Source organism: Genypterus blacodes, unplaced genomic scaffold (assembly GCF_046128005.1).
Source record: "Genypterus blacodes isolate CSIRO-AG114 ecotype Tasmania unplaced genomic scaffold, CSIRO-AGI_Gbla_v1 ptg000073l_1, whole genome shotgun sequence".
Classification (NCBI taxonomy): Eukaryota; Metazoa; Chordata; class Actinopteri; order Ophidiiformes; family Ophidiidae; genus Genypterus; species Genypterus blacodes.
In genome coordinates this window covers 2,902,475-2,916,109 of record NW_027466883.1, presented here as the reverse complement: position 1 = coordinate 2,916,109, position 13,635 = coordinate 2,902,475, and the positions used below count along the sequence as shown (strand labels likewise).

The 13,635-nt window shown below is 43.3% G+C and overlaps 1 protein-coding gene and 1 long non-coding RNA gene across 2 annotated transcripts; both read right to left on the bottom strand.

Annotated features, from left to right (window-relative positions):
• Window positions 1–1,984: 1,984 nt before the first annotated feature.
• crip1 (cysteine-rich protein 1) lies at window positions 1,985–5,858 on the bottom strand. Its single transcript, XM_076157801.1, has 5 exons — window positions 5,667–5,858; window positions 2,918–3,012; window positions 2,625–2,682; window positions 2,338–2,389; window positions 1,985–2,227 (listed from the first exon to the last, which is right to left on the bottom strand). Exons 1-4 carry the CDS (start codon window positions 5,704–5,706, stop codon window positions 2,349–2,351), a joined length of 234 nt encoding a protein of 77 aa, XP_076013916.1. The 5' UTR covers window positions 5,707–5,858; the 3' UTR covers window positions 1,985–2,227; window positions 2,338–2,348.
• Window positions 5,859–7,961: 2,103 nt separating this feature from the next.
• On the bottom strand, window positions 7,962–11,626 carry LOC143006277 (uncharacterized). The gene is made up of 3 exons (XR_012964242.1): window positions 10,024–11,626; window positions 8,468–9,983; window positions 7,962–8,208 (listed from the first exon to the last, which is right to left on the bottom strand). It is a non-coding gene; the product is annotated as an uncharacterized LOC143006277 (long non-coding RNA).
• Window positions 11,627–13,635: the final 2,009 nt, after the last annotated feature.

The following is a 13,635-nucleotide window of genomic DNA, read 5'->3' as shown; positions in this document are numbered from 1 at the left end:
CGTCTAATCGGTTTATGGCTCTGATTTTACATCTTCGTGGCTGCGGGCCGCTCGTTCGCGCTGACACGGCAGATCTGCGTTGGCAAATGACTCCAGCTTTCTGTCTTCATCCATGACAGAAAAAATTGGTAACACTTTCAGCTAATGCACAGTGTACGTCTGCGTAAGTGCTTTCTAAACACATTTGCTCTCTGCAGGTTGTTTTTATAATTATAAAGCCAGGAAATGATCTGCAGTGTAACTCACAAGCGCCGTAATGAATCAGGAACATGCTGAGACCCATAACAGAGACACATCCCATCTCCACTTTGTCTTCACTTTCTTAGGACACTTGTAAGTCTGTGGATGTGTCTCCATGACTACCATGATGACAGATTAATTATTTCCTGTGCATGGTCCATGTGCATCAAGACTTGTTTCATTTTGCATTTGGCTCATCATGGGACGATTTGAAAGATGTATGTGTGTGTAACCTCTGATTTAGTTAATCAGGTGTGTGTGTGTGTGTGTGTAAAGCAGGGAGAGGTGGAAATTACAGTATGCAGCGCTGAGGGAACCACTGGTCTCCTTCATCATTCTGTCCCTTGGTCTCATGCCCAAAACAGCTACTTTGTCATCCCTTGCATGTTTCATTGGATGACCGGCCCATGTTGACATTGGCTGTACAGTCAATACAAAAATACTCCCTCATTCCAAACCCAGCAGCAGCGTTATCGTAAGAGCAATCAGAGCACGCTGCCCTCTCTCATTAAGAAAGAATGAGACTCCTTCACTTCCATCATTCCTGGACTCGCACTGGGACTCGTGTGAGGAGATGATCTGCCACAGGGAGTCACACGGAGTCACAGGGAGTCACAGGGCGTCACAGCACGAAATATTGCGAGCCAGGTTGTTAAACATTCTCCTGGCCGAAACAGTGTATCAAAACACGGCTTTGTAGAAAGATCATCAATCATGCATATTGTTTCTCCTATTCATAAAGCTAATGAAGCAAGTGTTTTGTCTTATCTCATCAATTGGTTATGTGTGTGTGTGTGTGTGTGTGTGTGTGTGTGTGTGTGTGTGTGGCCTTGGTGGAGCTGTTCGTGTGACACTGACACTCTTTGTTTCAGAGGAAGGGCGACAGACGAGGAGACAGGCAGAGCGTGAGCAGCACAGGATGTGTGTTAGGTCTTGTTTGTGTCTGTTGCCATGGCGATCCCCGGCCTGGGACGGCGGAGGCGTGGGGAGGGGATCTTTGGCGTGCACGGCAGTGTGTATGCTTGGACTTTGGACATGTGGGCAAGTCTGCAGAGTGAGGTTTGGCAGATTCCAAATGAGAGCATGTGGTGGACGTGAGCTGCCACAGTTGGTCCGGCCTCAGTGGGGAGAATGAGCCACCAACAGCAGCCTGGGCAAACGTGCTGATGTATTTCCGTCCATAAATATATTTGCACTCAAAGCATAAATTACAACTAACCCTGTAAAGTTTCATGCTTACTGAGCAGCGGAAATCCTCCCACAAATCCACTGCAACATAAAGAATAAATCTCATTACGATCACATTCTGGTCCCATTTTGTTTCATATGTGGACATTTGGGGAATGGGAATATTTAATGATATTATATTAATATTATTAGGATATTTATTTTTCCCTCACTTTGATTTGAGTCTATATTGTTTGAAATTCTTATTAAAGTTGATTTATTCAGTAATTTCCTCTCTGCCATTCAATGATATATGGATGGCGAGGAAAGGAACTCTACTGAGCGATTTATTTTTGCTTTTGTTCTATATGTATATTGGGAGTATAATCTTTGTTAATCACTAATAACAAAAATCACACACTACAGTTTCTTATATTTAATGAGAAGTGGGAGAAGCCTTTGCTGTTCACAGTTACTCAGCAACCAGACATTTATCTTTACAGCGTTCACTCACAGGGGATAAAGAAAGACATTATGACTCTGACACAAGGGTGAAGAGATGACAGGAAGCATGAGGCAAATTACAAACTGTTTAATCAGAATGTCCACATAACAACAGGAAGAGAGTTGATGACAACACATCTCACTACTAGGACAACAAAATATCTGTGCTCTGTCTTCTGGCTGTTAAAGCCTCTGACAAAACAACAAATACAGATAAACACACAGACACACAAAATGATGCCCGAAAGACAAAAGTCGATTCATTCACTTTCTTCGCTCCAGTTTCCAGGCAACATCTTACAGTGGGGGCCTGAACCTGACGACCAAGCAGGAAACACGTGTGGCTTCAAGTATGCATTTGCTTATATTATATTTGTTTTATGAAAATTTAGGGATTTACAAATGTAGGCAAATGATGCTACACACCTGTGTGGGTCTTAGTTGTACGCGTGGCTCTCAGTTCCACCGTGTCCGAATCCTGAGAGGGTGGGGGGGAAGGATAGTACAAACTACATCAACATTCACGTTAAGAGTGTGAATTTGACTCTGTGATTGGCTGAATCCTTTGTCAACCCCCTACATGAATAAGTTATCCCCAGTTTCCAGGGTTTTCAGAATAAAATAAAATAAAATAAGTGTAATATGTATGTATATGTAATATATATGGATGAATCTCTATCATATTTTTATATCCTAATTACAGAACAACTCACCTTTAGGTCCATACAGTGCAGCATAGCAGGGCTTGTGACAGTACGGCTTTCCATCATGCTGTAAGAGGCAGAGAGTAATTGAATATAATACAAAACCTTATGTGTATTGTTTGCTGTAGAAACAAATGGAAAGAGTCCAAGAGAGTCACAGACACACTGAGCTGCTGTCATTAAAACAAATCATTGTTGAGGTTACAATCTAGAAAATTAGGCATTATCCTAATTGCAAAGACAATGCAAAAATAACAGGTTATTGGTGTAAGCAGTGTGTGTGTGTGTGTGTAGTGTCTCACCTGTGCGTGTGAGCCTGGTGTCAGTGTCTTATGGCACTTCTCACATTTCAAACAGGGCCTGTGCCAGTCCTTGCTCAGCGATGACACCCGCTCAGCTGCCAAACACACAAGAAGACACAAATAAGGATCGTCATACACCTGAGTGCATTGATGTGGATTTATGGCAATTTCAATCTGATTGCGGTGTACAAATAAACAGATTAGAATGAAAGTTTGAACCGGTTGCACAACAGAGAAAATTTAAGAATCCCAGACCAAAACATGAGCACCTTTGGCTGATACATGTAAATGTTAATATAAATGATTTATTCGTTCTTGACTAATGAAACAGAGATCTCTCCATGGCTGATAAGTTTGAGAACATTGTTTGGGGTGTGGTGCTTGAGGCAAAAGAGGACTCAGAGTCCCAGAGGAATCTGCCTTCCATCTGCCCCATAGAGCCTGATAAAGAGCATCTTTATCTGCAGCACTGATCTGCACAAACACCCATCAGGAGGGCTGTAAAAGTGGGAAGAAATGGCAAATTCCAGTGTTAAAGGAGGAGATGTGTACGGGTGACGACGTTTAGGTGGACATTTCCCATGATTGCGAAGAGGACGAATGCCAAGAATTTGCATGTGAAGATGAAAATCAGCCCTCTGAGGGGAAGCACAGGAAATGCTGATATGCAGAGATGGAGCTTATGTAACCGACTGAGCACAAAGCATGACCGGCATCTCTGCACGTCAAATGCAAATAACTCTTTGGTTCCGGGTGCAGCATTTAGACTCGCCGCAAAGCCTTCAAGCTGAAAAGGAAATACTTGTAACTGGCATGAGATGTGATGATGCAAAGATAACAAGCAGAGAAAAAAGGATCAGGGCCGGGTCGCCATCTCACGCCCCCAGAAACATTTCTGCAGAACATGTAGCCTGGAATCCTGCCTGATCTTCACCCTGCCAAAATGAATTCCAAATACACACTACGTTGATTTCTCGCCTTTCCCTCTCTGAGCCAAGCAGCAATGGTGTGAAGTACCCCAGGTTGAGGCACCCTGGTATGTAATCTCTAAACAACAAGCGTGTTTCAACGTGTGGTGACATGGGGAATGACAGAGAAGACAGAGGAGTAAATTTGATCTGTGATCTGGAGTCCATCCAATGTCCACACACAGCACACAAATCAAAATGGAAAAAGACACAGCGAGGGCGAGACCCTTCCACCGTTCGCCTCATTCCAAGATTGGAGGGGTCGTGTGACACGTTGACATTCAATAAAAGCATTTAGAGTTTAGCGAAAGATAAATGACAAATTGTCGGGTCATGCAAGTTGGGGTCCACAGACGGACGGAGGAATTCTGGCCTGCGGGAACACACACAGGAAACATTAAAGATCCATTTCTGGTTTCTCCACACTGCCATTACTGATCCCTTCATGTGTCACTCTTGATCTCTCACATAAATACGGTTCATGTTCCCCTCTTTGCTTACAACAAGATGTCCTCCAGCAGAAAGCATGAGCGCCTCTGCTGTTTCCACAAAGAGCTGAGAGGGAAAGTTTTTTTGTCTTCTGCCCACAAGTTTCTCTGGAACCACACCAAGGTTTCCCCTCCATCATCCAGGCAGCGGTAGCATGATTGTTTCCATCTGACTCCTTAGTAACGGTAAGACGGATGAGTAGAACAGAGGCAGAGCGGGAGGGAGGGAGCGAGGATCACACAGAGACTAATAACATGAAAGGTGTAAGAACAGATCAGGTTCTTGAGGAGTTCGGTGGAGCTTCTGCAGAGGAGTTGATGCAGACAACGTTGGGAAAACAAATCCCTGCTTTGCTTTTCTTGGCCGAAGCAAATTAGTTTGGTTGTTTTGGCTGGAAAGCAGGAAAAAAGAGGAAAAGTTGGCTCCCAGTTTTCAGGGTCAATTGATCTGCCTGACAGACCAAAGACTTGGCAGAGGAGGAGCGGTGAGTTTCTGGACTCAGCTGCCATGTTTGACTCTGCTGCACTACTGTGCTGGAGACAAAGTGGTAAATGGATTGGGACAGGGGGGAAACAGAGCTGTCCCTTCCTCTCCAGACGGGGTTAATTGGGCGTCCTCGCCAGACAGACCTGGATGGAGGGATATCGCTCCATTTTCTTCCATCTAATGGATTTTTCATGTACTGTAGAGCATCATTAATCAAGCTGTAAGACAGATCTTTACTTCTTACTGACATTCCCCTCCTGCTGAGAAGCTCAGGCCCCCAATTACTCAACTGCACTTAAGTACAACTTTAAGGAGTTTTACTAGTTTGAGCCAGAACAATTCAAAGGGGATTTACTTTTAAGATGTTGTTCATATTGTCAGCAGGAAACCTTGTATCTCTCTTTTCATCTATTATGAAATAACACACAACAGTTAATGCATCATTGATTTAAGATTTAGTTAGCTTTATTTTAGTTTTGGTTATATTTTCATGATGTGTTTGCACCCGTTTAATTTAAGTTTTAGCTTAAATATTCTTCCTCTAAATATTCTTATTTTTCCATTGTGGCAATAGCGGTTTGAGTGACGTAAGCAGCAGTACAAGGCAACAATGTAAACACCAATAACATACAAATAAACTTTTTAAACACTTTCTTACGATTGGACGCTAAAATTCCCCATTATATTAACTTGTAAAATCTCTCCAGCTTACTTCCTCGTGGTACGTACAATGCGCGTGACCAGGAAACGCATGCATGCGACTCATCAGAACGGAAACGTCAATCAATCAAAGAGAGGAATCTTACCAAAGTAAACTTCCTTGTCGCATCTCGGGCACTTGGGCATTTTGCTGCAGTTGTGTTGTTGTTTTGCTGATGGCAGAGAGAGATGATCCTTGGTGTGTGTGTGTGTGTGTGTGTGTGTGTGAGGTATCAGCACCTGTCGCAAGAGACCACGCCTGCTTCAGTGTGCAGATGTGCGGCTGCTTCCTCTATTTATACCGCTCAGGAAATAGTTGCGCTCACACAAACTTTGCTTATTTCAACTAGGGGGAGAGGCTTCTCTCTCTCTCTCTCTCTCTCTCTCTCTCTCTCTCTCTCTCTCTCTCCCTCTTCCCCTGTGTGTGTGTGTGTGTGTGTGTGTGTGTGTGTGTGTGTGTGTGTGTGTGTGTGTGTGTGTGTGTGTGTGCGTGTGTGAAGAACAATCATATCGGGGAAACTACTGTACCCCTAATTCACACCCTTACATGTACCCTTATTTTGTAGCAATAAAAACACTACATGAAAGTTTCTGAAAGTTTCCACTTGCAAGGGAGCAAAACAACAGCAGCAGTTCTCAAACTTGAAGTGCTACTTGAAGCGCCCCCTATAGGCATTCTATTATTGCTACAAATTATGCACGAATAAAATGGTTATACTTTTTTTTAAGTCTAAGCATTCTACTCCTATAATCATGATTATGGGATGTAATTTGTTTTGTTGTTTCAAATAATTTGACTTCCTCTAACCAGAAAGATCACACAAAAACACTGAGGCCCTCGCTCATGTCCTTATGTGCCAGGCTCAAAACTTTTCAATCAACCGTTGCTGTTGGGCATCTGATATCTTCTACTACATTGGGATTCGTGTCTCCTAATTAAGCTTCAGCTCTTGTGCAGAATGTCTCCGTGGAGAGCGCTGAATTATTAATAGCTCGTGCTAAAGCCGTCCTTTTGTTCTCCCATCCAGGACCAAATCCTCCTGGCAACGTCACACCACGCCTTCCCAGAATGCAACACAGAGAGAACCCGCTGCAGCTTTGTGTGAGCTCTGAGTTATCACACGCTCGACTCCATTTTGCATGATCATGGGGTCACGACAGGTCATCAGTTCAGGGAACCGATCGCCGAATTTCGTAATATATTTGATGTTGTAACAGGAAAAGGTCTATTGGAGGTTATTCAGAACTCATGGTGCAAATTGGAAATGAAAGTTTGTAATCTTGAATCTTGAAGCCAAGCTGATTAATTATCTATGGGATGTGCATTATCAAAGTTCAAAGTCACACACACACACACACACACACACACACACACACACACACACACACACACACACACACACACACACACACCTACTCTTATCATTTGGTGGTTGCAACTACATTCACACATTGGCATACAAAATGCTTTTGTGCTGATATTTATGTTTCTAGGTTTATTTTGTATGTAATTATTCATTGGCTGGCTAATACTGAAAACTTGAATGCTAAAAACCTTTAATCCTATTAAGACAGGACTTGTTATTCCATTTAGTATAACACAGAAAAGATTCAATTCTATGGTGCTGTGACTCATCACCGAATAAAATTTAGGATTACCAGTAATGTTATCAGTGTTTGTGTTATTACTGTGTCGAGTCACACCTTGTGCTGGAATGACCTCATCTAGCAACCATAGCTTGTGTTTTTTGGTAACAGTGTGTGGCAGCTTGGCCTGTGATTGCAGCATGATGCGTGCGTTTGGCGTGGACTCCGTTTTGACTTTGAACTCATAGAATGATCAACTCAGACTTCAGACCTGAGAGGTGGGATGACGAGCTGTCATCACTTTATGATGAGTGTGTTTAGGTGTGTGTGTGTGTGTGTAAATGGGTGTTGTGCGTTCTTGCTGTATTGTATGTACAGAACTGGTCAGCCCTTCACACTGAAGCTTGTTTTCATCCATTATCCATGGACTTCAAAAGGATCCCCTAAATGAAATCACCACGGCAACCACACAAAAAGCTATTGTACCATATAACAGAGACCTTTGGTATTTGATCTTGAGTTTGAAGGCTTGAATCTATGCATGACTGACTTTAAGTACCTGTACTTATGTTCCTGAGGTAATAACAATCTGTGTTATATTCACACAGATTTTGCTGTTCTTTACTACGTGAATTTTTATCAAAGCATGCATTTTTTTTAAATCCTGATGTATTAATCTGCCTCATTCTGTCTCGTGATCCAACACTCATTTGTAGAACATTTCTGAAAAGTTTCTAGGTAGTGGAAAAAGTATGAAATGATTCTTCTTTTTATTATGGCAAATGAAGCACAAATCTATCCATCCCTTTCCTACTGTCTAGTTATGGAGGCACCAAGACGCCCAATGTTCTCCAGCTCCTGGAACACCTCAAGATGAGTCCCAGTCCAGGTGGTGTCCACTTAGTTGGCCATGTTAGCCTGGAATATCTTCCCATTCTGATAAGACGCCCGAACTACCACCACTGGTCTCCTTGTAGCTGCAATGTCGTCTGCTCGGTCCATACCCAGACCTCATCCCCATTATTGAGGTTTGGAATGGAGAATCAAGTTTATCACTGAGAGCTGGGGAAATTGCAAAATGAGAAATGACTTAAGATTACTGAAAATGTTTGTTTGTCAAATTATGTGAGGATATGTAAGAATGCTCAGCACAGCAAAGAGTAAACACTAATAGTGACTAAATCCCTCTAACTTCTGATTGGAAGCCCTTTTCCAGTCTGGAGGACTGAAGGTTTTTGGCCCCCTCAAAGGAAAATATAACATTCTAAATGACTTAAACCTGAGCATAACCCTCAAATCTGGATCAGAGTGGAAGATTTACCTGCAGGTTTTGCTGATTGCAGACGATCTCCAAAGTCCTTGGGATGAGTGGATCGCCCTGTAATTTGCTCTGTGGGATGGTTTCCATTAAATCAGGGATGCCGAGCAGCTCTGCAGATTAATCAGGAGGTTAATCTGTCCCAGCCACCCAGGTAGCCGAGGGTCCCGCCTCAGCTCCCTGCCCTCTTGATCGGGACTCTGGGCTCTGTTCCAGTCACTGAGGTCGGCCTGTGATGTGTCGCTGCTCCTGCCTTGTAATTACACTTTGCAGCCGTCAGCCTCATCCCTTCAATTAGGAAAGATTAACAAGGAGGCTTCATGTTCTACATCACCAAGCACTGTAAACAGACACAAATATGGCACGCATGGAGATATAAATGCACGCTCGCACACACACACACACACACACACACACACACACCCACACACAAAGGTCAGAGTCAGGTAGGAGTTTTAGATACATAAAGAATTTATAGAGGAACTTTTTCTGGGAATTACAAGGGCTCGTAAAAGTCGATGGATCGTCTTTGTTCCCCTCTTTTATACTCTTATATGTTTGTTTTATTACTCTGTTCACTTCTTGGCACCGTTGCAGATTATTCCTGCTGTGTACAAGCAAAAGGAAAACCTATTGCGAGTGTTGTGTGTGTGTGTGTGAAGGCCCTTGTTCGTTTTAATAGAATTGTGAAGGTAACACTTCAAAAAACAGAGGCTCTACCAATGCTGGAAACAACAAATGGGGAAACATTTATTTCTAAGTGATGAGAGGACACGTCAATCAAGTTTGATTACAATAGACTTACCCATTGATGAGATTCAGCACTTTGGGATACAACAATGGCAGCCAATTATAGCAAAATTGTAAGGAATATATATCAAGAAATCATCTAAATAACTGCATTCAAACACACAGGATAATCATTTCCAATGTCATGCTAGAAAAGTGATTCCAGTTTTAAACTTGTGCTTTCCTCTCATTCCTATGAGGTAAATATGTTGGACTAGACGATTGTAAAGCTGTAGTTTTAGGAGAAAATTGACAAAATAGGATGCAAGAGCTCCCAGTTCTGTCACATGACATCATAGCACAACCTGTTATACCCATATTTGTTGGGGTGTAGAAGCTCTTCATCCCCGAGCGGTCGTTCGAGGAGACATGTGGGTGTTGAATTGCACTGGCATTCATCAGGAAATTCCTCAAATCCTGAAACGCATACGCTTTGGAACAGCAAGCATTTAGAGAAGTATTTTAATTTGCCTGGGAACGGGCCCATAATACACAAAGGGTATGTGGTAGAAAATAACTTGCAGAACTACAAATGAGACCATTTCCCATCATGCATCTGAAAATAATCTCCTGCTCTGCATGCTTTAAATGCTCTGTTTTCTGGGTTTTGTTGTTTTTATGGGTGCGCAGCAAACACAATGTTGGCTGAGGGTCCGTGCAACAGGTTGAGTAAGCAGAGGCCTATAAAAGCAAACACGCTGTGCTTTCAGGTAAATGGGGGGACTGTGGACTCAGTGCAGGTATACAAATACCTAGGAGTCTACTTTGACAACAAACTGGACTAGACAGAGAACACTGAGGCGGCAGTGGGGACGTTGGGACCTGAGGTCTACGCCCCCTTTCTCATGGTGTCGTATCTGCTCTTGTGTATTCTTCTTGCATGTATTCTTGCACGTTTTTTGCACTAGAGGTGAATCTCTCAATCTCCTACTGTCCTGCAACTGTTGAACAACAATTTTCCGGGATGAATAAAGTCCCATCTTATCTTATCTTAAATCAGACTACTCATCTGTCAGACGAAGAGGAGGGAGGAAGGACTGCAGCCGTGTATGTCAGCACACTGTGTCCATTCTATAGTGAAGCACATGTTGACATCGGGGGTGAGTCAGAGGGGAAGTGCTTCAGTTCGTACCATGCTCCACTCATGAGACGCAATTTACTCAAAAAGCTAGAAAACAAACAAACTAGAGTCACAAGAGAGTGCATGTGGGACCAAGTCATTGTTTTACAAGTCACAAGAAAGTCTCAGGTCTTAAGTCAAGTCACAGGTCCTGAGGTCCCCAATCTCTTCCCAGGGGGATATCCAGGATATATAATCTCTCTCTCTCTCTCTCTCTCTCTCTCTCTCTCTCTCTCTCTCAGACACTATCCAGGTCTCTTATCTTCATTCTCCTTTCATACTCCCAATTACTTCATGCACCAGATTAGCTTCCTCTCATCTGGCTTGAATGGGAAACTGCGAAGCATCCGTGCTTTGTTGTGGTTGCTAGGGAGAGTAATGGTTGCCAGAGACACCAAGCTCGTTTGGACCTGCACCGCTTTTAAACGTTCGCTCAATACTTCTTTCGTCGTTGTATTTGAGGAGTCGTTCGTCAGGCATCACATCATCTCAGAGGCGTTCCTTTGCTCTCATCATGCCAGTTTCATCCAGCAGAGTCAAACAAAGCAGGAACGTTGCTGCCTTGAGGAACTGTAGGAAGATTTTCTGGTGTTCTACCACAAAAAAGTCAGAACATTCCATCATGCATCATCTACTGATCCTTCATCTGTTAAATGCATTTTTCACCTCTGTCTTCCATTCAGCCAGAATGTTTGAGTCCAGATTTGAACCAGCAACCTTTGAGTCACAGCCTTGAGTCTTTAAACCTTTGACTTTTTTCTCCCTTTCTCTCGCTGTTGTTAAGTGTCACCAAAACATCTCACGTTGTCTCTGGAAGAAGTCAAAGCGGGCAGACAAGTTCAAGTTGTGTTTGACTTGGATCACTTTCAGTTGTGGCTGACAATCTGGCCGAAAACACACACACACACACGCGCACGCACGCACACACACATACACACGTACGCACACGCACGCACGCACACACACACACACACACACACACACACACACACATAGCTGCATGTACAAACACACAGTCAGGGCAGGGGGAGGTCAGGCATTTGAGTCTCCATGGGAATTTGTCAAGGGAGGGAAGCCTGAAATAGAAAGAGTGAATAGGAAAACATTGCGGAGACATTTTTGATAAAACAGATTCCATTAAAACCAGTCTGATTATGTGATTACAAAACAACCATTTAAACCCAGTATGCTGCACTAAACCATTATCATTAAGCCTGCTCAGCTCTAGGCTCAGACTTGGCAGCAGCACAACTATTTGCATGGAGAAAGAAACATCCAATAAATAAACATTGTGGTAAAACGGCAATTTCCTTAGCAACCGGTAATTATTTGTCAGGGGGTTTCATCCGCTACCATGGCAACCACCAGTTCCTCAATAACAGGAAATGAAGAGGCCGTGTGTTTCTGAGGATAGACTGTGTGATCATTTCCTTTTAAAGAAAACACGGCCTGCAGTCCGTTTGAGAGAAAGATGTGTGAAGATAACAAATGCAAAGATAAACTGTGTTTGTCTAGATACAGTTACGTTAATACAACTACGGTCCACTGCCCATTTCTTAGTGGCCCGGTATCATTTTTAAAAATCTAATGGAATATGGTCCATTAGAGCAATGTCTATGAAACATCTGCACTGTATGTATGTTGCACTTCTTAGTTTCTTCTTCCTCTTTTGGTTGCTCCCATCAGGGGTCCAGATCCAGTTTGACGCCGGATGCCCTTCCTGACACTACCCTTGTTTACCTCAGTTAAAAAAAAATTACATTTATCTTTGTTTATTTGTCTTGACGGAACTGAAGAGACGGAAAATAGCCCCACACTATATACAAAATACAGGCCCCATCCTTGAGTGTGGGGTCCACAGGCCAGCTATTGTTCGGCTCCGGGGGTCCTGAGCTGTCTCAACGATAGGGGAACGCCGTGTGTGTCCACCTACTGCAGCTCCCTCTGTCTTCAGCCCCTCCCCCCCGTCCCATCTTCCATGGCAGACCCCTCCTCACCACCTCCTTCCTTCCCCCCTACAACATCACCGGTGTACTTGCTTACCTGGACTTCTCCCCTAACTACCCACATGACCTGCTGCTCCAGGAGCTCCTTATATCACTCTCTCTCTCTGTCTCTCTCTCTCCCTCGTCTCTGTCTTGCATGTTATTTCCTGCTACATGTCTGTTTGTGTTTACTGCTCTTTATACTTTGTTGTACTTTTGTATATTCCCACTGAAAGTTACAGCCGTTCGTGGAGGGGGAATCTCTCTTGGAATTACCATAATTAGTTTTTCCTTGTCTTCCTACAGAGCTTTGGGTAGGGTCGGGAATTTTCCTGATGTTGTGGGCCAGTAAAGCCCTTTGAGACATCGTATCTGATATTGATATTTAGTATACAAATTACATTACTGTGGACTAATACAATTTTTGAAATGCATAAACTGTGTAACCAAATCTTTGTACACAGATATGACATTTATGAAGCCCGTAACTTGAGCCAAACTCCCAACCTGATCTCATGTGAGTATGGAGGTATCTCTATCAAATGTTAATCCTTTTTAGAAAACAACTCACCTTTAGGTCCATACAGTGCAGCATAGCAGGGATTGTGACAGAATGGCCAAACATGGACCATGGACAAAAGCACATTACCTAATTGCAGAGATTGTGCAAAATAACAGGATACTGGTGTAAGCAGTGTGTGTAGTGTCTCACCTGTGCGTGTGAGCCTGGTGCCAGTGTCTTCTTCTGTGTGTGTCTGTCTGTGTCTGTGTGTGTCTGTGTGTGTGATGTCTAAATTCTCACTTCTCACATGTCAAACAGTCCTTGCCCAGCGATGACACACGCCCAGCTGCAAAACACATGAAAAGACACAAATAAGGAATTCTGGCCTGCGGGAAAACACAGGAAACATTAAAAATCAATGTATGGTTTCTCCATCATTTTGGGTGACACCGCCACTATTAACCCCTTATGTGTCACTCTTGATCTCTGACAAAAAATACGGTTCATGTTCCCCTCTTTGCTTCCAACAACCTGTCCTGCAGGGGAAAGCATGAGCGCCTCTACTGTTTCCACAAAGAGCTGAGAGTGATTTTTTTTTAGTCCTCTGCCCACAAGACTCTCTGGAACCACACCAAGGTTTCCCCTCCATCATTCAGGCAGCGGTAGCATGATTGTTTCCATCTGACTCCTTGGTAACGGTAAGACAGATGAGGAGAGCAGAGGCAGAGCGGGAGGGAGCGAGGATCACACAGAGACTAATAACAAGAGAGGTGTA

Coding starts and splice junctions, on each gene's coding strand:
- crip1 (XM_076157801.1), bottom strand. CDS start 5,706: ATGCCCAAGTGCCCGAGATGCGACAAGGAAGTTTACTTTG. Junction 3,013..5,666: donor CGACAAGGAAGTTTACTTTG/GTAAGATTCCTC, acceptor TGTGTTTGGCAG/CTGAGCGGGTGTCATCGCTG. Junction 2,390..2,624: donor TGCACTGTATGGACCTAAAG/GTGAGTTGTTCT, acceptor CCACCCTCTCAG/GATTCGGACACGGTGGAACT.